At 41.5% G+C, this 23,388-nt stretch overlaps 2 protein-coding genes and 2 non-coding genes across 7 annotated transcripts in view; all 4 read right to left on the reverse strand.

Annotated features, from left to right (window-relative positions):
* The window catches only part of TRIM66 (tripartite motif containing 66), a 56,888-nt gene extending 38,435 nt beyond the window's left edge, over window positions 1-18,453 (reverse strand). For 3 of the 4 annotated variants that reach the window (XR_012835787.1, XM_075755114.1, XM_075755113.1), the window contains exons 1-2: window positions 15,003-15,237; window positions 4,211-4,314 (exon numbers count right to left, since the gene is read on the reverse strand). Coding sequence is in view for 3 of the 4 variants with exons in the window: in XM_075755114.1 (XP_075611229.1) it covers window positions 4,211-4,314; window positions 15,003-15,222 (324 nt within the window). In the remaining variant the exon portion in view is untranslated. Of the gene's footprint in view, window positions 1-4,210; window positions 4,315-15,002; window positions 15,238-15,901; window positions 16,242-18,320 lie in introns of those variants that run through there. The other variant, XM_075755115.1, reaches the window with a different exon arrangement.
* RPL27A (ribosomal protein L27a) lies at window positions 18,320-23,151 on the reverse strand. The gene is made up of 5 exons (XM_075755135.1): window positions 22,033-23,151; window positions 21,649-21,712; window positions 21,066-21,141; window positions 20,066-20,240; window positions 18,320-18,938 (listed from the first exon to the last, which is right to left on the reverse strand). Exons 1-5 carry the CDS (start codon window positions 22,033-22,035, stop codon window positions 18,810-18,812), a joined length of 447 nt encoding a protein of 148 aa, XP_075611250.1. The 5' UTR covers window positions 22,036-23,151; the 3' UTR covers window positions 18,320-18,809.
* LOC142602217 (small nucleolar RNA SNORA3/SNORA45 family) lies at window positions 19,593-19,724 on the reverse strand. Its single transcript, XR_012835897.1, has one exon. It is a non-coding gene; the product is annotated as a small nucleolar RNA SNORA3/SNORA45 family (small nucleolar RNA).
* On the reverse strand, window positions 20,556-20,687 carry LOC142602216 (small nucleolar RNA SNORA3/SNORA45 family). Its single transcript, XR_012835896.1, has one exon. It is a non-coding gene; the product is annotated as a small nucleolar RNA SNORA3/SNORA45 family (small nucleolar RNA).
* Window positions 23,152-23,388: the final 237 nt, after the last annotated feature.

Genomic DNA, 23,388 nt, shown 5'->3' on the forward strand with positions numbered 1-23,388 from the left:
AAAAAATCCATAGGCTAGAATCCACTTCTGCTTTCAAGTATATGAATGTAAATCAGAGCTACTTCAGCAGAGCTACTCTAAATCTACATTGCTTTCTTCAAAGTTAGAGCTTTCTTGATTTGCTTTAGCATTGTATGAATCACTCTGATACAGCATAACTGTCAGAAAAATACATAAAACATGCCAATGGTAAGGCAATTTAGAAAACAATATGGGGACACCCACATACTATTAATGAAAAACTTAGTTCCTATTCTTTAAAGAGCTGACCAGAAGTTAGCTCAATTTGTATATTGGTATCACATATGGTAAACTGGAAACATAAGACACAGGCACATAAGAACAACTGGAAATCTTAATTAATGATCATCTCTATTGATTCAAAAATTTAGGAGTGCCCTTTGTTATACAGGCCATGCTGTCTGGAAGTGTCACTAAAGTGGAAATGCATACAGCAGCATGTAAATGAAGCGGGTAGTTTGATCTTTGGTATCCAGAATGAACTCAATACTTCTTTTAAAAAGGATTTGCACTAGGCATAAAATACCTTGTTGGAAAACTCCTCATATTAATGGTTTTGACTTACCATAACCACAAATAGGTACTAATGGGCAGAGTGAAGATAGTGATGTAATTTTACCATCATCAAAGCATAAAAGCTTTGTCCCCACTTCATCAAACTCAAACATTTCCTACAAGGTTACAATATATCTACAGTACTTACGCATAGTTCCTGAATATTGCTACTACTCAGGGCTACATAAGCAATTAATAATAGATGGCAAAATTACTTCCTATGGTGTCCCTTCTGTTAGGCATCAGTTTATCTTCAGTTGAGTTACAATTGCATCCCAACTATTCTGATGGGAAATGTGAAGAGAAGGATATACCAGTGTGCGCTCAGCACATAAGCCCTGATGCAAACCTTGGTGAATTTAATAGAAGACTTTCTCTTCGCAGTGTCTCAGGGAACACTAAGCCTGAAGGAAGAACAATCACATTTCTTTTCTGGTCATCTTAATGTTAAAGCCATGCTTTAAAACTAAGCAGAACATCTACGTTCACCTAAATTCTGAGACGCAAGTGAGTTAAGTTGTGATTCACTTCAGCACAAGAAAAAAAAGTTTTGTTCTGCTGAAATTAAGTTTTATCAATCCCTTCAGTGGGGCTGGAGTTTCATAACAGGTCTCTTGACTCATTGTTCAAGAGTTTGTAAGTATTCCCAATCTTTTTCAAAGAGAGCGGCCAATTCTTGACAATAAGACAACAAAGTAAAGCTTTAAATGTGTGTGTTTGTCTAGGTAGGGAAGTATTTGTGTAAGCCATTCTATTTTAGCCATTTGCTTATAAACAGTGTTTTCCAAAAGTTATATGTAATAATTTAAACCAAAAAGTCTAATAAAACTTATATAACCAAAATTCAAGGGTATTTTTTCTGGGAAGCAAAGCTTGTTATATAAAAAGAAGTGTCTAATCTAAAACGTACCCATGAAGGACCAGCTTAGGGAACAGGTCAAAAGTTGAGGGATGCTCTGCCTTCTCTGCAATAACCAAAACTGCTTAATCACAGGTTTACCTGTAACTGTTCAACTGTCAGTCTGACTAGAACTTATATTAGCATTGTACTGTGTTAACGTTACTTTTAAGTTGCAGAGCACAGAGTGTTCCCAGAGTTACATTATTTATGATGTGGAAATGGGCTTTTGGGCAAGAGATTCTGAATTGCATATTTTTGAAACTCCTGTTGCTGGTATAAAGTACATTTTATCATTTATGCTTCACTATCTCACACACTGAGAAACATCTTGCTTCCAAACACTTTGTTACAAGCTTTGACAGATTCCCATTTGAACATAATAGGTAAATTAAGAAATTGATGGCAGTTCAGCTGTGTCTCAATTGGATGAGCTGGTGCTTCTCCTTTCGATATCACTGATGGTGAAACTACAGCTTTAGGGGTTTTTTGGGGGGGGGATGGGGTGGGGATGGTGGTTAAAAGACAGTAAGCAAGCTTCAGTGATACATGACTTGACTGTTAATAAAAAGGAAGTAAGCTAAAACCTATGAGGAACGTTCACAAGTCCCTCTAGGATACTCCTATGCTCCAGTGAGAAATCTGCTTTGCTGAACTGCTCTTAGGACTCCTAAGGGATTACAGAAAAGAAAAACCTTCTTTTAAAGAAGGTTTGAAAAAATAATCTAGTGCTTTTGAAGATATTAGATATTCTTATTTGATTTCCTTTCTACGCAAATTCTCATTGAAAGGTAAATGATGTGAGTCATGGTAATTAAGAAATCCCAGTAGAATATGAGCATTCTAAACATTCAGCAATATATTATGAATTTTCTTTTTCTCTTTGAAGAGTGCATGTGAATAAACCTTTTCCTGTTTATCTAAAAGTTATTCTGGTGGGTTGACCTTGGCTGGACGCTGGGTGCCCACCAAGCCACTCTATCACTCCCCTCCTCAACAGGACAGGTGGGGAGAAAATAAGATGGAAAAAAAACCTCATAGGTCAATATAAAGGCAGTTTAATAAAGCAAAAGCAAAGGCCATGCATGGAAGCAAAGGAAGAAGAAAAGATTTATTCTCTACTTCTCATCAGCAGGCGATGTCTGACCACTTCCCGGGAAGCAGGGCTTCAGTCGGTGTGGTAGTTGCTCCGGAAGACAAGTGTCATAAATTACAAATGCCCACCCTCGCTCCTCCTCTCAGCTTTTATTGCTGAGCAGACATCATATGGTATGGAATATCCCTTGTTCAGTTTGGGTCAGCTGTCCTGGCTGTGTCTCCTCCCAAGAACCTGTCCTCCTCAGCCTGCTGCTGAGGAGGCAGAAATGTTGGAGTGACAGCCTTGATGCCGTGGGAGCACTGCCCAGCAGCAGCCAAAACCCTGGTGTGTTATCAACACCTTGCTAGCTACCAATACACAGCACAGCACTGTGAGGGCTGCCACAGGGAAAATTAACTCCCTCTCAGCCAGACCCAATGCTCTTCAAGCACCTTATACTTGAAGTCAACACATATTGCTTGCATTAATTTTTTAATTTCCCCAGAACACTCCATGGACTAGGTTACACATTCTTTTCTTTTTAATAACGGAGAAAATGAAACGCAGAAGTTATTGACAGGAAAGAAGTACATCCCCTCTATACTTTTTTGCAACAATGTCACTGAGCAAGTGTTGAGCCTTCTGTATAGGACAGAACTGACCTACAAATTGTTGCTGCCCCTACAGGAGTTGAGAGGAGTAGAAAGATAGATCTTCTGTCCTACGTTACGGAACAAGCGTTCCCCCTCACCCAAAGGCCCTGAAACTGAATACCAATGTGGTGTGGCTAATCAGTTTACTTAGGAATCAAAAGTACAAAAGAGACTGAGGTCCAGGAGCTGGTTCAGAAGGTGAAGCCCAGTACCCCTGCTTCTTTGTTACTGTTCCCTTGCTTTGGATCACTTTGGATAAAGCAGTCAGCAGATTACAGAATAGTTTTTACAAATTTTCACCTGTTTTAACTCCCAGCTACACGTAATGCTACCACATTCTGAAATAAATCTTATTCATGCAAATAATGGAATAATGTTTTCTAACAGGGGGAAGAAATACACACCTTTCTCTGTTCCTCCTTGTGACCCGAAGTAGTAACAACTAAAAAACTGTGAGGATAGTTCTGCCTGTTAACTGGCTATTTAACATCTATGTACATTGTCAATACAAGGCACTAATCCTATGCTTCCCAACTACCCTTTGCATCCATTCCTCAATGGGAAACTGAAATATGATGTGACTTTTTATCATTAAAACAGGCAATCAGAAAATGATAATCGCCCACAGGATCTAATGGGTAATCTCGGTGTAATCATTCAGCCAATAGTCTGCTTCTGTTTACTTTGTGTTGAGAGCAGAAAGGGGACAATGAGGAATCCAAGAGATTCAGTATCTTCCTAATATATTGTCACAGATCCAGTCCTATGCCACCAGTATCAATATTTTTCAACCAACTCTATTTTAAGTATATAGAGTCAAACTCATTCTTCAAACAAAGTTTTTTAAAAAAACACTATGAAGGCAGTATGTCCATCTCCAGGCATGAAGTAATTAGTGCAGAGAGAGTAAGAGAGTCTGTTGTTCACTACAAGGTTTGCTCTGTTTTGAAACAGTGTTCATCTGGCTGTGTTTCAACAACTCACAACTTAGTGGTTTTCACTTACCTTTGCCATAGCTGAATTACCAGTGGGAAAGTCCTTGAGGAAGGAGTTTTCAACTACATCCCTTGCAAAGCAGGTCTGTTTGCACACAGGGCAGGAAAGGATACCTGAATTTTTTTAAAAAACAAAACCACCACAAATAAAACAATGCACACCAGCCATGTGAACCAGGAAATTATATAAACCACACTTAGCACACAGATACACTTAGTTACAGGAAACTAAGGTATTCTTCAAGCCATAAGTTACTTGTGGCTAGACCTAGTTTAATACATAGGAAAGAAAAACAAAGTAACAAAATCCCTAGAAATACACTGTGGTTCAATTGACTTATTTCAGTGTTTATCAATGATATCTGTATGTCCAAATTCTCATTAATTCATTAGGGTTCACAGCTTTGATAAGAACTGAGCTGCACTTTAAACTGTATTCCCTTGTTACAGATCTACTCATGCTTTCTGATACTTGCCACAGCACTTCTAGACCAGCTTTACACTACCAGAGGTATATCAAAGCATACAACACAGTTTCCAGTGCAGCATGCTATCCAAGTGAAATGAAAGAGGAGTAACATGCCGAAGCACCAAGTCAGAATAAAGGTAAAGTATAAAAAAAAAAGTTTCATAAATAGATGTCAGAATTGGAAACCATCTACTACTACAAATCCACAGGTGGCAAAACACAATCACCCCCAAAGCAATGCAAAGCAAAGAGAGCAGCATGAGCTGCAAACCTGGCTTCACCTTCATTAGCTACTGAGTGCAACTGGCATGAATCTTAGTGTTTGCCTGAGCTGAGAACTAAAGTTCAAGAAGGTGTCCCTAACTGCATGCCGGCATTTTTGCACCTCTGCTATTTCATTCCTAGACTTCTTAGCCTAGGACTTACATTTAATGTATCTAGAAGGTCTAGTGTGTTGGGTTGGTTTTGTTTGGGTTTGGTTTTTGGTGTTGGTTTTTTTTAAAGGAGTGTGCATGTTTCTGACCACATTTCTGTAAACTACTGTAGATGTGAATCCAGTCCTTTAGAGATGGTGCTGGTGTGTTGGTCTATTTTTACCTTATCTTATCAAGTCTTTTTTTATCTAGGTTTTTCCATTCTGTTGAGAACAGAATTTCAGTGCTATGCTCACCTTGCCAAGTGATCTGTTTATGATAACTAACAGCAGTATTTTCCATCACTAAATGATGCAAACTCACTTAAAGCAAGATTGTGAAAGCAAGATCAATGACAACTTTCTACTGGACTGACAATGTTCAATGTGCTCTTTTCCTTAACTAAAATTATTTTTTAATAAGGAGAGTGGCCTGTGAATTAATTAAAGCTTAAGATGTTTATTACTCTCTGCATTAGACAGTTATCAGAAACTCTCGTGTTGTCCAGGTGCTTAGTATTACCTGCCCTTGGGACACGGCTCCTGCAGTCCCTGGCCAAGGGCACAATTCTAACCCTGAATGTCTCCCATTTTCCAAACTGGGCTACTATTTTAACAACAGCACTTTACATTGACAGACACACACAAACCCCAAACCCATCCTACATTACCACTTCTGACAAAAGCACTATGCGCTCAGATGTCTGAATACGTTCACTTTCATTCATAAATGTTTTGAAGAAACTTTGAGTTCTGTTACACCTCCTTTGAAGAGGACAACTTACTAAGAACTGCTTCCATGAGGTTTAGGTCTTTTTTAGCCTAAATCTTGTTATAAAAGCAAAAGTATATTGTTTACTATTTTCCAAGGTTGCATTTACGATAGAACTGTGATTTGGGGGTCGAAGTGACAGACTATGATCCACCTCACACTTGTTCAACTGTGCATTTCATACAACACTGAGTGTTCATGCAGATGTGAGAAGGAACAGGCAGTATCCACAGGTGCCTGTGCTACTCAGCTACAAGTCACCCCAGGGAAAGGGCAATGCAAGCACTTGCCAGTGGTTTGTTCATCTTCTGGGCACGTAACTTGAGTCTTGTTTAAGTGCGTTCTGGTGACAGCAGTTACAAAGAGGCTAAAAATTTGTCTGATAAAGATGCCTGCAATGGCAGAAAACTGGGGAAGTCTTTTAAACCCTGCCTCTACTTTGCATCCCTTATATTAAGGGGCACAACTGAAAAAGTATCTTATTTACCTACAGTATTTGTAGCTAATGACCTTCATGTTACACCCTAGGGCAAGAGAATGCTTTTCTATTAGTCACACTGAAACGTCTCCATGCTTTCCCAAATTGTGGTGTGGTGTGTCTTTTAGATATCCGTTAACAGCTCAGTTCTCTAGAGAAATGTAACAACAGTAGTAGCGCTGCAGTACCTAAGACAAGATGTGTTATACAGACAGCGCCCTCCTACTCCTTGTAAATGGTGCACACTACAAGCACCAGTGAATTGTAGTGCTAATTCCTAGAAGGTGAAACAGTTTTCAAGTTTTCCTGTGAGCACCTTACAGAGCAACAGAGTTATAACAGCAGCAGAAATAGAGACAGATACATTTTGATTGATAAGCTAGGAAGCAAAATACCTACTTTGCAAGCAGCTTCTCAAGTAAGTCTCACAGGACCTGCTCTAATTCTCGGTGCAGTTGATAGGAAACCATCTACTGACTTTACAGGGAATCGCCTCTAGCCCTTTGAGACTGTGACCCAGTTTCTTACTCCCATAACAGCATTGCCCAAGCAGTGCCAGTTCTTGATCTGGCTAACAGAGAGAAAACCTCCATACTGAGACTATATAACATGACGCAAATTGACCAAAGGGGAAAATTATCAACAGGTTACTTTCTGAAGAAATCCATGACTCTCACAGTTATTCTTTCATCTACATGCCACATGGGTGAGCACAGTCTTACACAAAACATTCCTGGGAACAGCTGCTTACTGTGAAACAAAAGCAGTGCTCGGGACATTCCCATAGCAAGGACAACTTCTGTCTACACACCATGTAAGGCAGAAGAAGTTAATATTGAAGGTACTATTTTATTACATCCCAACACTATTCAGTTAGTGCAGAATGTTAAATCAAATTATACCAATTGGATGATAATTTAATGGCATGCTCAAGGCCTCAGGCACGTTCATGTGAACTTTAAATTCTGCTAATTTGTTACAAACCAGTGAAGTATAAAATACATTGTATAAAGAATGCATTAATTTGACAATGGGTAAGACTGTCTTTTTAATGATTTAAAATGTATTTAAAGAAAATGTCAATAATTTTCACCCTAAGAAAACATATATCATGCATGGATTTCAGTTCTGTACAAAAGCCTCCTTATATATATATATAGAGAGAGAGAGAGAGAGAAATGCAGTGGTATTAAGAAATATGGAACAGTCATGATTTTGGATGTAGATGACGCTACTACTGATTAATTTTAGGGGATATCTAAAAGTTATGTCCTGGATGCCATGGGACAATTTTTTTCCCCAGGTTTTAGATCCAAGTTATACTACTGAAACCAGTGTTGTTCCAGATACACACACGGATCGAGTCACACACACACAGAGGTCAGAACTTTGTATTAGACTCTCTACCACAGACTGCCAAGTACAGCTTTCATTGTGTAAACATCAAAGTGTGTCTTAAATATCCAAGCAACTGTGAATTATGATTTCAAATCTAAAACTCCCTTGAGAGGAGCATAAGACAAGTATAGCCCTGAGCTTAATAGAAAAAATAAATCAAAACAAAGAGCATAACAGTTAACAGGAAAAATAATGGGGACACCATGGCAATACTGTATTGGAAGTAGTCTCCTACTCATAGGTGGACTAATCAGTAAGCATCTTCTTGCCTGTCCTAATACTGAATTCTATATTTAAGACTTTATTAAAAGCACAGGAGACGGATTTGCATCTTGCTAAAAGAGGGATTCCCTGAATGTGGTAGATTGTTCTGGAAATTTATATTGAAAAAGGTTGGGCATTTCCAGGGAGCACAGATTTTTATTAAATGGAGAAAGAATCAAATAAGAAGCACAATTAGCTGAACAAGTACGATCTCTGAAGCTATGACAGCTTGGTATAACAAATACACTATAGAACAGTTTGTGAAGCAATTACCCTGAAATTAAGCAAACCTTACTTACATATTTACAAATAGCCACAAGCAGCAGCTACTTCAACAATACAAAGCGACTGCACTACACTGTGCTCGTTCTCAGAGTGCACATCACCAGTAAAATACAATTTCCTAGAAACCCCTTACCTGTCCTCTGGATAAACAGTCACTTAGAGATGTACACACAAAGTCACTTGTGCCGGGAGTGGGTGGTTATTAAGCAGAACCGCACACACAGCATGCTCCCTGGGATCAGGCTTTGCCATACTGCAGATTGAAGTCACTACACCTCTCGCGGACTATCTAGGCCTGCTCCCCCTTCTTCAGCCAGAAACGCTGACAAATCAGCTGGGTAGAAAGACATACTGGACCACTACAAGGTGCATATTTTTCCCCCTCTTGCCTCTCAGATTCATTCAGGCCTCTGTTAACTTGCCTTGGTCGTAATTTTCCTGTAGCAGTGGAATAAAAATCCCATAGCGAGAATGAACAGCAGCATGCTACTTCCCTTCTTGCCTGGGTCTTCTCTGGGTCCTCAGAGTAACCTGGAGCACGTGTGCAGAAGGAAAGAGAAGAGCTTTTCCAGATCCAGGTAGCAGCAGGTCTTACAATGCCATTCACTCCCACTTTTGCAGACCATTACTTAAATATTGTTCTTGCCTTCCTACCTTATCGCTGCCTCTAAACAACATTTGTTTTAAGAACCTGTACTTTACAGACAGCTCATTTAAATATATCATTATTACAGCACTGTGGGTGAAGGGAAGAGTAGTCAGAAGCCCTAGAGACTCACTGTTTGTACGTATGAGAATGATGCAATTTCTGGATCTAAATAGCAATTCAACATGGAATTACAGGATTCAAACAACAGTTTACATATTAAGAGATCAGGAGCCAAATTCAGCTATGGTGCAACTGTGATGTCCAAATGAAGTCCATTATTGTTATCAAAACCTCTAGAAGTAGCAAAAAGCTAAGAGAGCTGTTGACATGCTCTGTTTTTGTATGGAAATAATATCAGTGGGAAGGAGGTAGGAACATTTGCATAAATTATTTTCAGAAGTTCATTACCTCCTACTGTTTATCATTTGAAATCATTATTTATGACATCACATTTCACTGCTAAAGAGATGACCATGAATTTAGAAAGGCTAGTAAGGATCCTAATACTGGATTTAAGACTCATTTCACTGTGCTATGCAGAACAAAACCCCATTTCAGAATTATATGCAGAATAAACTACATATAAGCTATTCTCAGTGTATTTGAGTTATCAGCTAGTACTGAGCAATCACTGAAGACCACATTGTATTAAACAGACTCCCACGAAGTTTCATCACATGAGGGATGTGGAGGAATATTCCTACACCTACATCCTTCCAGAGCTTCACTACTCCTTGAACTACCATCTATAGTAGGCTAATGCACCTGACCACCACCACAAAAGCCACCAGCACTAGTAAGTGACATGTGTACAGACATACATATGCGTTATGTTTATATGCACACATCTGAGGCCTGAAAAGCTTCAGCAGCAGATGTTTACTTAGTTTAATTGGTTTGCAGCCCTTTTTTTATAAGCCACATGTTTATTTCTACTCTCACACTCCCATCAGGAATAGTAACTAGACAGCAGGTTGGGGAAAATAGAAGCAAAAAGGCAGTGGATCCCGTAGTCAGACACAGATACCCAGTCTGGACACTCCGACTTCACGCCTGGGATATCCAAAACCAGCTTTGAGGAAAACAAAAAGGTTCTGCCATATACAGTTCAAGCCCTAATTCCCCACAGGTCAGATCTCACATCCCACAACACTTTCATTTCTGTTAATGAAATTTGCCACACTGCATCAGACACAGGGAATAGTAAGCAGACATCAAGGTAGTGACCCTCTTACAGAGTGTTCCTTTGCAGAAGCACAAGCAAAGAACAAACTAAAATTTCTGAGTGCTCTCAAGTTTTTACTCCACCTATATTGTAGCAATCTAATTTCTACAGACAGAGCTGTGGATAACTTGCAGCAATCATCTCTGAAAGTGCAAACTGTAACCTCTTCACCACGTATGGAAACTGAGTACAAAGACCTTTTGAACATCAAAAGCCACAGCTTGTAGTTTTGTTTCAAGGTCTTCCAGTCTGGTCAGGTTTAAATAGAAAGAACCCTCAAGCTAGTTGTCTCAGGAATAAATCAATGCAGATAATTATCCTATTATTATCATGAGAATTGATTAGCATAAAGAAACAAACAGTGGAGCTATCATACACACCACATTTATACTTGCAGTCCACATGTTGCATCTATTCCTCCATTCTTTTTCCTCCAACAACCATCAGAATAATTATTCTCAGAGAGCATTAGCTACTGCTACAGCTCAAGCTGCAGGCATAATTTACACTTCCTTGGAGACCCAATTATAGGTTATAGGAAACAGTTCTGAAGACAACCTCCCACTCTACAGCTTCATATTTATATAACTAACCCCCCCCCCCATTGTTTCGCTTGCCTTTTGGATCTGGCAACTGAACAACAGTGAGAAGGGCTGAGTAACTTTAAATCCATTTGAAGATGACTAAACACATACATTATGAACAATTTCCCTCTTTAGAATTACCTTTCAACTTCCCTTTTTAGAAATAAAACATGTAGTTGGTGTTAAGTGGATCTAATAAAAGCAAATGGGTATTCTCCTTCAGAATTAATAGATGTGATGCATTGCATCACTTGCCTTACATGATTGCATCAAAACAAGGTTATTTGGGTCCTGGAGATAAAACAGCTGTAACACCAAGCACCCAAACTGTACTCCACTGTAAGCCTAAATATGGTTTAAGGAACTCTGTGGATGTGCTTGCTTTTTTTTTTTTTTTTTTTAAACATACAGACTTGGTACAAGATAAGGCACTGTGTGTCGACACCTGGAGTCTCCTGAAGCCAGTACACCATACTTCTTACGCCAAAACATCATACTGAAAATGAGCCTAGAGCCAGAGGAGTCCTAGAGCTCAATCCTTTTCTTGAAATAAACCCCCTTGAAGATATCGCTGAACACATTAAACACAAGTGTGACCAATACTTGGCTGAGTTTTGGATATGCCTCCCTAAAAAGTGTTCACAATTAGGGATCTATAGTTATACCTAGCACCTATCTTACAAGCTAAAGAAAACTGTATATTTTCAGCTGGAAATAATAAAATGCAGCAAGTGAATATCTGTCAACAGTTGAAGTCACAGTTGTTCTCTTTAATAGTCTGGTTTCTCTTAGTTTTATCCGACCAGTGGGCATTTCTCTAATGCATAAACCTGTTACATTTCTTGGCATTTAAGCAGGGATCTCAGACTCTCTCTTGCATGTGGGAAACTAACATAATGCAGATGTGGACAGTTTTTGACATACACAGAATGTGGATAGAAATTATGTGGTCATTTTCCATGATTTTTGTTATCCAACCTGAAGAAGTACAAAAGGGCAAAGCACATTATTAGAACAGAATTTCAGAAAAAATAGTTCAACGCATAAGTTCAATACAAAAACTTGATACAATTAAATCTACCACTTCCCAAAGCAATTTACAAAGCTGGGCAGCTACTAATCACGTTTTACATGTTAGACAAATTACCCAATTCAGTCACATAATGTAAATAATAGCAGGGCTTCATATCAATTAGCAGAAATCTGGAAACTGTTCCAGTACATCTTTCCTGATCTGCCTTGTTCTCAGGGGTCTAAATTGTGACTGAGCATTGATTACCTGTGATTTTTTTTTTTAAGGAAAAAAATAAACCCCAACCCTTGAGCTGAGACAGTCATGCAAAAAAATGCACTTCTCACAACAATGGTCACCATTCAACTACTTTTGAAATTAATATGTTGGTGATATTTAAAGCACTAAAACGATGTAAATCATTGAACATCTTATGGAGAGGAAGATATGCAGATAAACGGTAATTTATTTTGGCACCCACCTCCAATTCAGAAAGGAGGGATAAGCACAGGAACCTGGATGAAGCTGATTTTGAATATATTCAGAACTCAGTGAGAAAGAGCCAGACACAAGAAGCCAAAGCAGTGTGCAAGAACCAATTTTGTGTGTTTTCATATTGTACGGTGGGTAGCAATTCACACAGATAGGAGCCTGAGAAAGTCCTTATCTGAGAAGTTTCCATCTCAGGAGATGAGGGAATTTTGTCTCTCTCTTTCTTACCCAATTCATCTCTTTAAAATTATTCCTTCCTGTGTACTGAACAGACTGGAAGCACACAACATGCAGATCTGCAGAGGAAAAGAATGTGGATTCTCTATTACATGAAGACAGGGAATAAAAAAAAGGAAAGTGACAGAGGTCTGCAGAAAAAGAAAAGAAAGACTGAAAAACTTAAAGTCCCCTACATATAAGAAGCATATTTAGGAGCCAAACTCACAAAGTTAATTTTCATTTTCCACTCAAATTACTTCCAAATTCTTAGTTCTCACAGCTTTGAATAAACTCTGATGTGTATGCAGCTTTTCCATAAGAGCTCTGGCTATCTCAGAGCTTTCTTTCAGGAGTCATCTTAAACACATACAGTATAAGAGTAAGTTTCCAACATCAACATTCATCAAATATCAGGACCACTTACCTCCATCTTCTCGACGATCTTAATACTAACAACAATAAACTAGAAAAGAGCTTTGTGTTAGTACATTACTATTTATAGCGAAGCATACTGAAAAACCACAAATTCAAGTGTGCTTTTGTAGCAAATGTCAGGTTGACTTCACTTGGAAATACATTCACTTTTTCCATTCTTATATTTTGCTTAAAGAATTCATAGTGAGTAAGGAATACACTTTTCTTACAGACAATATTTCATGTTCACTCAGCTAAAATGATTTAAGCATTTGCAGTTTAGCACTTATATATGATCATACTTAAAGATAACACTGAAAATTGAGTTGGTATTGTGCTGCCCATAAGTCACCAATCAGTGCAGATAAGATAAGCAACTTTTAGCATCATACCATCAGAAGATTTCACAAATTTATCCTGACTGACCTATCATGGTTGCAGTTTCAGTCATTGACTTAAATAAGACACAGATGTTTTGGGTTTGCTGCTCTCCTTGCTCATATATTAACTGAGTCTCTGCACCTGGTGTCTCACTTCATTTACTGGGTCATCATCATTCATTATTTCTTTTCTCTAATCTTGCTCTTTCCTATCTACAAGGGAATGAGGAAGTAAACAGAGAAACTTCCAGAATACAGAAATAAACTAGTATTTATTCCAATTTGCTATAGACAAATAACTCCCGGTCCACTCAGGAGCTTAAATAAATATCTAATCTTTTAACAACTCATGAGAACCTCTAGCTGCACTTCATCCAAGACCACCAAGTGGTATAGATTCACTTTTCCACTTGGCAAACGGAAACAAGAAGGAGAGAGGAATGGCTTAGCTGTCAAATGAGGATACATAAAAAGTGATGGAGTAGCTGTTTTCAACAGCATTTTATTATAAAGTAGGTTCCTCAGACTTTAAGCCTGCTATGATTGGGCATTTAAAATTTTAAGGAGACATTTACTTGAAATGACTGCTTTGCTCTCTTTGTTGTCTTCTCCTACCTTTATATCTTTTTCTGTCTGTACCCGTCGCATGAATAGCCTTTCTCCTTTGCCATTAAGTTATTCTTTTCCCTTCATCTTTTGCATTTTGCTAGCCTTTCAACAGTGATCTCCTTACACTGTTTCCATTTGTTCTCAAACCTGAACTTGTCTAGTTTATGGTACCTTGTCAATTCAGATTACCATCACCTCAGGGAAGGTATCTTCTCTTCCTACATGTTTCTCAAATCTGCCATGGAAGAGATAGTGAATGACGCCCCTTATTCATCTAAAGTTCAAAGCCTGTGAAAACACAAGCAATCTACATGCCTTTGCTCTTCTTATAAATTAGTAATGATTCTGGAATGCTTCTCCATGGCAATTAAGACTCATTCAGTTAAAATGACTGTATTCTGTGACCTAAGTCCTGTCTTATTCAAAAAAAGTTTTGTATTTTCTATTAACATCACTACCAAAAACTGTACAAATAGCTTCAGGATTTCAAAAGCCACAGTCACAAAATGCTTCTTGTCCTCACTAGTTTACTCAGCTTGCTAGGGTGAGTTACAGTATCTCCTACAGTCAGAAAGGTGCAGATAGAGAGAAACCACATTTACAATGAGGCAGAAGAAAGAGTTTCAGTGCACCACAATACACAAATTTTAATAATAATTATTATGACCTCTGTTAGGAACAAAGAACAGGATGTTTTTGTGTTGGGGGAGTGCAGAAGGGGGAGAGAAGGAAGAATAAAACTATCAATCACCACAACCAGTACCATACAAAGGTCCAACATGTCCAAAAGATTGGATAAAGATGTAGCCTAGAAACTACCTTGTAGCATTTATTCATTTATTAAGCTAAGGAAATAAAATGTTCATGTCACACTTGATAACTGAAACTTAGCCCATTCTGGAAAATGTTAAATGTTGCCTGACACTGTCATCTCTCTTCAAAACATTGCTGTTGGATGAAAAACATAATGAAGGAGGCGTGTTCCAAATCCACCCTCTGCTCATACAAGTCTTGAATCTCCTAGTTTGTTCTTTTAAAGTAGTGCTGTAAAGGAATAGGCTACAAAAAGTACTTCTCAATCCATCTATTTTTAAAATACTGTTGTACAAAGAGCACAAGCTAGAGATTCTTAAATATTACCTTCATATAGAACTTCGTACTCAGTGGGAATACAGCTATATCCTTGAATCAAATCCGGAAGACAGTCCTTACAAAAGGAATGAAGGCAAGGTAGCATTCTTGGGTCTCTCCTCCGCAGGTCCCATTTGCACACCAAACAATTCCTCAACAGATCCAGGGTCTCCATTTCTGTTGGCTGAAGTTTAACATCGAAAACACGAAGAGTCACAAAATGGCTCATGACAACCCCTTCACTGAACAAAACACTTGATCACTCAAGCGCAAACTAGAAGGCAACAGCGGGATGCACGTTCTCAGAAACAACATTTGTTTAGTCCTTGTGAAGAAAGAGGAAGTCCCTTGCAGCTGAAAATCACATACCTGCTTTACAAAAAAGAATATCTTTGCAGATTGTTGTGCAGGAAAGTGTGGTTTAAGGTTTACAAACCATGATCCCACTATCTCTCTATAGTATTTGCAACTTCTGTAAAAAATGAAGTAATCTGTTCTATTGATCTACTTACAAAGCTGTTACCAGGCTGAATTGTCACATGCTGTACATTTCCTGCTAGAAGCACTGAAACTGTGCAATAAAAATGACAATACTCTCCAACTGCTTTTACAATTTCACCTTAATATTTTACAGTTTTAATGTAAAGCAAATAATAAATGTAACTGATCCTACATTCATCATTTCAGCAAAGCAGGTTAGAAAGCTGCCTTGATAAATGTACAGCATCTTCTGCCAATCTTCTTAATAGAAATTTAATAAAATACACTTTGCTGTAATCAAATTTCAACTGTCAAGATGACCACAGATCAAACTGTAGAGCAAACCTGGACTTCCCATAAGCAGGACGGTCTTCCTCCTGCCAACCTAAGCTCCCCAAGGCAAACTGAGAGTTTACCATGCTCCATACCTGATTCTGAGATTTTGAGAGATGTTGCTCAGATCCAGCCTGCGAAGGGACATTTTTGCAAGTTGCATCGGAGGAGAAAAAGCAAATACAGTCTCGTCTCCCCTGGAATCACCCTTCCAGCTGACTGAACCTCCTGGGGCCAGAGCCCCATGTCACTGCCCATTGCCTTGGCATGGTGTCCTTGCTACCAGCAGTACATAACTTGCAGCTACAATCTTCAGATTTCTCCAGCACAGAAGAGCAGCAGTTCTAATCTTATGGCTACATATTCTCTTGAGGGATTCTGTCTCAGGGCAGATTGCAGTGGAAATGGTTAGTAAGTGGGTCTTTCTTTTTTCCCCTGCAATGAAAAAAAAAATTAAAATGAATGTCTCAGAAATTTACAACCAGGATTTTTTTAAGTGTTGCATCCTGAAGTCATTGCTATTTAAAATATTTTAGGAAAAAATGGACTATATGTTAAAGTCTGCATCACATTTCATACCCAAGACCCATTCTAGGATCAAATGAAAATAGGTAGATATCCACCAACTTTACTGAAATCATTAGACAAATTCCAATCTACCTCTAAAACTTAGGATTCTAATTTCAAAACTAGAAGTCCCTTTAGAAATGAACTGTGGTACCTGTGGTTGAACTACTAAACATTGTATCAGTGCTTGTTATGTGAGCTCACTTTATACAGTGCCTCTTCATCAACCATCTTTGAGAGGTAAATGTCATTAGAGCAGCACAGCTTCTCAGCTTGCTCCATCTCTATTGTTTCTTGAAACTGCTGTTGCTAAGAAGACAAACCAGCACCTACAAAAACATGTAATTTCTGCAGTGGGAAGTTGAGGTCTTAGACTACCACATTGTTTAGACAGAGAAACCACAGCCCAGGACCAAAGCATCCATGCACAGAGAATCAGTGCTAACAAAGCATAATACTGGGAAATGCTGTATCACCGTAGAGGCCAAACCTGCGGCTGACTGAGAAGCGGGTTACCATACATTTTAGTTTATGCTTTTTTGCATAACATATGAAACTACATACAAGCTTTTTGGTAGGAGGGGGAAGGATGAGGATGATAAAAAGTGTTTAAAATTTCCTGCTGAGACAGGTATGCAAATCAGCAGTCAGGCAGCTACACTACCAGTGATTTGGCTACACTGATGAGAAACACCAAATCCAGCAGCAGTGCTTACAAAGAAAACAATTGCATCTGGAGATGTGCTTGAGGGTAACGAGGCAGGACGCAAGGCAGAAACGGGTGAAGGCAGGAAGAGCTGGGGAGGCAGCTGGCAGACTGAGCCACACCTGCAATGGGAAGAAAAGTGCTGGGCTTTTGGTGCATCAGCCCAGAGGAGGGCGAAGGGAAGGCCTCGTACTGGGGGCTGCCTCCTGGCCTGGGGAAGGCAGTGGCCACCCCAACACCAACGGAAGGGAAGCATCCTGGTACCACAAGATGGAACTTCCAGTAAAGCATTAACACATTTCATACAAGATAAGTTTGTAATGATACACTCTCAGAACTTTATAATTTCTGTGTTTTAGGAGTAAACTCTCTATGCAAGTCTTTCAATTTCTTGTGTTCCTCCTTTTCCTCAGATTTAACCAGATGATTTTATTTTGGATCTTCTTCCCTCCGTTAAATGTGGATGTCGCTACATGAGGCTCATTACAGCATTTTAAAATGTTGTAACACCAACTTTTCCAGTTTTGTCTATAATTGCTTCATTAGCAGTATTGTGAGTTGCCAAGAATTTGGAAAACATCAAATAAAAAAAAAAGTATCCCCATCTACTAAAGCATAATGTTTATCAGTTTTGAAAAAACAAAAACCCCAAACAAATTAAAAGGCCCAGGTTTTACATTTAAGAAGTTAGTTGGGCTTAATTTCTCCTATTTTTATACAGGAAAATCCCTTAGTTTGACACCGTGGACAGCCATCCTGGCGATTTCCTATCAGCCCTCACAGGAGCTTGTTAAGCCGGTAAATGCACTTAGTTTGTGATTACTCGGCCCTCTTGCACCTCGGAAATACCCCTCGCCGGTATTTTACCCCAAGAAACGGCAGGGCGGCCAAAGGGCAGCAGAGCCCGGCCGAGCCCCCCAGACCCTCTCCGCCGTGAAGGACCCAGGCTCAGGCAGGCAGCCGCCCCGACCCCCGCTGTGACAGGACGGCGCGCGCCCAACCGCCGCCACAGCCACCGCCTCGGCAGCAGGCGCCCCCGCGCGCCCAACGGCCGCCGCGCCCAGCCACGAGACAGCTGGGGGAGGCGGGACTAAGGCGGGACCCCACCGGCCGAGCTGCGAGCGGGAGCCGCCCTACGTCAGCGGAAGTGGCCTCCCCGAGGTAGCGCCGGGCGCGGGACGCCGTTGCCATGGCGAGGGGCGGCCCGCCCAGCGCCGCTCCCGGCGCCACCCCCCAAGGACCTGTCGGTCACGGAGCTCGGCGGTAACAAGTTCCCGCACCGCGTCTCCTTCCAGAGCCATTTTTGGTAGGCTACCGCCCGCTTCGCACTGCCCCGCGGCGTTCCGTTGCCCGCACGCCCATCGTTTCATTCCCCGAGGCCGCGGCGGCATCCCTCACCGCAGGAGGCTTCACCCTGACGTGAGGAGGACCACCAGCTGAGCGAGCCGCACAACGCGGGAAGGAGCCACCTACCCCGCTGCCCCGCAGAGACGGAAGGATGACGCGTTGGTACAGGCCATATGCTGGACACGGCAGCCAGGCAACCTCAGAAGACAGCGAGAAACAGTCAAACCACTCATCAAAAACTGCCAGAAACAACTAAGCAGGTCAGACTTAAGTGTGAACAGTGTCTGGGAACTGACAGGAAAAAAAATACCAGAAACTTCTGTAAATCAGCACATTTTTTACACATTGTCTTTATTCAAAATTTTTGAATAAAACAAAGGCCTTCATGCCACCAGCACACAGGCACCACCAACTTCTTTGATCTTCTCCTCTGCTCTTCTACTGAAGAACTTTGCTTTCACAATTACAGGCTGCTTGGGCAGCTTCCCCTTGCCCAGGACTTTGTAGTAACCCTGAAAGATTAAAAAAAAACCCATTAAGTGTTTGTAATCAGTTTGCAGGCTCCTAGATTCAGACTTTTTAGCAGGCACCAGTTAAAACCAAAACCATGACCTCATTCAGTGTCTGCCTCCAATATAAAATGCCAATGAAAGAAAAATACCCTGCATGACCTACTGCAGTTGCATTTGTTCAGAGAAAAAGTGGAAATGGTAAACTGAACTTTTCCTGTAATTTAAAAGCTGGATGTTTTTCCACGATGCTCCATATACAGAAAACACCATGAAATCTGGTAAAGAAGTCACCAACCCTTCCCCACTTTTCCAGAGGAGAGAGCAGTTGGCTGCACTTCCAAGACTATCGACTACCCAACAACTTCTGGTTGGTGCTCTTTACCTGCAGGGAATCCCGGTGCTGCTGACAGAGCAGAGGATGCTTCTGCACATCCTAAATGTACAACCAAAGCTTTTGCAAGCTTCGCAGCAATAGCTGTTCTCTACCACTGGAATCCCCTCCTGTCACTCGTGACCTTTACGTTAAAAGGACAATCATGGCAGACGGTCCCTTAATACTACGGTCGCTGAAGTCATCGGTTGCTAGAAGTGGCGTAACCGGCCAACACGGTATCTCAATTTGGGACACCAAACATGCCCACGTGGCAGACTAGTTAGTGTCACTGATTCGGTGGCTGGCTGAGACATGAGACATCACAGCCAGCGAATAGGGATCAGATGTTTATGTCCGAGAACTATAGCACACCAAGACAATCAAACATGTTAAGATGTGACTCTAGTCTCGATATTGGAAAAATGACCCTATATAAATGAGACTAGTTCTGCCATGGTTTTACACATGCTTTCAGTAACATTTTAAACAAGTAATCTTTCACCACCTTCCAAAATAAAGGAAGTCCCTGTCCACAATCACAAATACAAGGAAAAAGTTCTTACAGGAAAAAACATCAACAGTGTTAAGTATCTGCGTAACTACTTATATGCCAAGATATTTGTCCTGAGAAGTTCACAAATATTCAAGCACTGTTGTTTATTTGCAGTTCACCATTTTCCTACTTGGATACGCAAAGCTAAGTTACACATGAAGTGACCAGGAACTGCAGGTTTGATTACGAGCAGAAACTTACTGAGCGCACAACATCAATGACTGGGGCCAGTCCAGCCTCGTTTTTTGCGTAATTGAGCCTCGTCTGTTCACTGACAAGCGTCCACAGTTTATCCAAATTGACAGTAGGACAGAACTTCTGGTTCCTCTTCAAGTGATAGTGTCTCATGCCTACTTTTCCAAAGTAGCCAGGGTGACTGTGAAAGAAACACACATCTCATTAAATCACACTTTTAATTCATCCTGAACAGGCAGAACTACAAAGTAACACCAAAACAAGCATCTTTCTTAATAAAAATGTCACATTATACTTTTATTTGTATTAAGACATGTAGTATTTAAGTGTAATAATCATTAGCATCCAAATCAAAGGAAAATTATTTTCTCTGAAAGTGTTTGTTCTCCCTTGAACTCCCAACTCCATCCTCATCGGTGAGGCCCAGCCCTGTATTTCTGTATTTCACCCTACCTCAGTGAATCCAGGGAGGGCTGCGCTGCCTGAGGAGCTTTAGTGCTGTCACTAACCTGGTGACTGACTGAGACAAGAATGGTCACAGCCAGTGAATATAGATTAGTGGTTACTGTCCGAGTACTCTAGCACACCAGGACAACAGGCAGCGTCCAGATGTGACTCTAGTCTCGGCAATAAGGAAGACAACATCCCTTACCTTTACAGTGTGCACCTAAATTGGATGGAGTTTGGATTTAACTTAACGTTTTGAATTTACATAACATTTTGTATGTGCATTGTTTAGCAGGGACCACAGTAACAAGCAAATTTGGTCAAGTTTACCAAATGCTGCAATGAATTCTTGAAGGCACCTGGTTTAAGTGAAAAGGTCTTTGATTTTAGGGTAAATGGAGACATGAGCTGACGGTAGCTATAATGCCACACTTCATGTTACAAGAAAAAATACACAGAATAGTAGGGAATTTTGTTTATTCACATATAAAAGTTACTGTTTCTACTTCAGGAACATACATTTTGCTTTAAAACATATGTATTTAAAATACCAGCTTACTATTTATCAAAGTTAATCCTGTGATGGTGCATACCACCAGCATTACCACGCCCTCCAGGATGCTTCCTGTGTTTGCCTAAAAAGAAAAATTAAGTTTGTTACACTAAAAATATACATAATACTTGAACTTAGAGGTACATTCAATGTCAATTTAAGCTAATTATTCTGATTCTATCCCCTCTTCTGCATCCATCTCAATTCAACAAGATGAGCCAACTAAAAATAACCCTAGCATGCCTCTGGCTAGCTTACAGGGGTACAGGAAGACACCAGTGCTAGCACAAGCGGGGTCACAAGAACAGGCAGGAATGGCCAGTTACAACGGACAGAGCTTTGCCCTGTAAGCTTAAGATGTGACACAACTGGTACCTATTACCTAAGCACTACTTAAGTTATAAATCCAGTGAAGTCTAAAAGAACATGCAAGACTTCAGATTAGCCCATCACTGTGGTATCTGCCCCCACAGCCGCATTTTTCTGCGACCCGTGAAGAAGGGCGGCGTCCCCTCAGTACTGTGGAAGTACCAACGGGTACGCACTCACTGCAGGCCCTCAGCCCACCAGCGGCCGCCCCTCCACTCACCAACGCGGCCGTGGCCGTGGCTAACGTGTCCTCTCAGCTTCCGGGTCTTCCTTAGTCTGGAAGGCTGCGGGAAAGGGAAGAGAGCAGCTGTGAGCAAGACGGGCAGCAAGAGGCAGGACTACCACTCGGCCTCCCCCGGGGCCGGCGCTGCTCCGAGGCCGCAGTCCTCTCGGCGGGCCCGGGCCGCCATGGTGCCTGGCTGCGCGGCCGCCGAGGGAAGGCCGAGCGGCCGCACCGCACCCCAAACAGGCCGCGAGCTCGGAGAAGCGTCTACCCCTCCACCCCCCCCGCTAACTCCCCAGCCACATCCCACTGCGGGAGCGAGGGGCAGCGGCCGCGGGACCCCTCAGCCCGGCCCGGCGCGGCCCCGGCGGCGGCACCCACCATCTTGTCGGCGTGCGCGAGGGAAGAGAAAGAGCGCAGCGCTCGCGAGAGCGGGGAAAGGCACGGCGGGGGCGGAAGTGGGGGCCGGGTGGGGCGTGGCCGAGCTCTCGCGAGGCTTCGCTGAGGCGGCCGGGGCGGGGGCTGAGTCTCGCGACATCCGCCGCGCAGCTTTGGCGGCCGTTAGCGGCTGAGGTACCGGCTGTTACGGGCTGGGGAGCCGCGCTCGGCGGGAAGGGTGGTGGTGAGGGGGAGCGAGCAGAGTTCCCCTGGCGAGGCAGGCGCCGGTAGCCAGTCAGGACGAGTCGACTTGCGCTTCAGCAGCGCTTCAGGCGGTTTCTGAAGTGCGAGCAGTCTGGAAGCGCGGCGCTCCGCCGTGTCGTGTGATCGCTCAGGCCGCAGCGCCGGCACAGCTCGCCGGTCACCCGCGGCTTCCAGAGGGGACACACCGGTCCCTGGGCCGCTGCCACCGCACCAGCTACCTGCTGCAGCTCGCTGCCGGGCCCTCCCCGCGCCTGCGGCTGGGGCTCGCTGCCCTGTAACTCTAGTTCTGAACAACTGCCCTTCCCAGGGGGTTGAATTTAGCAGGCAGACAGCGCTAAGTGCTGCTCCATCTTAATTACAGACAGAACTTGCTTTCTCGTCCCTCTGTGATCTGTAGCAAAAGTAGGATTTTGAGCAGAATTTAGGAAAATGCACAAGCTTGGTTGCTTTATTAAACATGGATAACAATGAGAAAATAAATACTATGTACTTAAACTATCTGCCACACTAGAGGAACAATTCCTGAAGAGTTACTATTCTCTCAAGCTTATTTTCTATGTATTTTATACCATAAGGCTTTAAACAAATCTTTACCAATTTGAAACACAGGTCTCAGTACTGGATTTGTTTTTCTTCAGGATTTCCTTCTCAGTTAAGTGGTGCACTAGTAACGTTCCACGCTCAGGAACACCGTTAGTAGTTTGAACTACTTACGCAGAAAGCAAAATAACGCATTCCCTATTTTTCATTAAACTGATGCCTTCAAACACAGACCTCTGGCTAACACTAAGATTGTTTTATGTAGCCATAGTTTGAGTATCAAGAAAGTAGCTAAAGATTTTTTGAAAGGTGATCTCACCTTGTCCAGTATTCTGATTCACGTTACAAGTGGAACATGGTGATGAGTTATATAATGTTTAAAAGCTTCCTACTTAAAGTGCAGGTGGAGGAAAACAGCTTTGGTGTGGGAGATGGGTTTTACAGTGCTGCATTCTTGTACTGCATTCTTCTCTCTGCAGCTCTTCCTTCAGCCGATGATGTTTTATCCATCATTTTTGTAAGAAGAGTATGTATTTCCTCATATATTTACTAGCA

The sequence above is a fragment of the Balearica regulorum genome, chromosome 5 (assembly GCF_011004875.1).
Source record: "Balearica regulorum gibbericeps isolate bBalReg1 chromosome 5, bBalReg1.pri, whole genome shotgun sequence".
NCBI lineage: Eukaryota > Metazoa > Chordata > Aves > Gruiformes > Gruidae > Balearica > Balearica regulorum.

What these genes read in the sequence shown, in the direction of transcription:
- RPL27A (XM_075755135.1), bottom strand. An exon ending in CCACGGCCACGGCCGCGTTG is followed by an intron (nt 21,142 to 21,648) that starts GTGAGTGGAGGG and finishes TTTTCTTTTTAG; the next exon opens with GCAAACACAGGAAGCATCCT. An exon ending in AGGATTAACTTTGATAAATA is followed by an intron (nt 20,241 to 21,065) that starts GTAAGCTGGTAT and finishes TTTCTTTCACAG; the next exon opens with TCACCCTGGCTACTTTGGAA.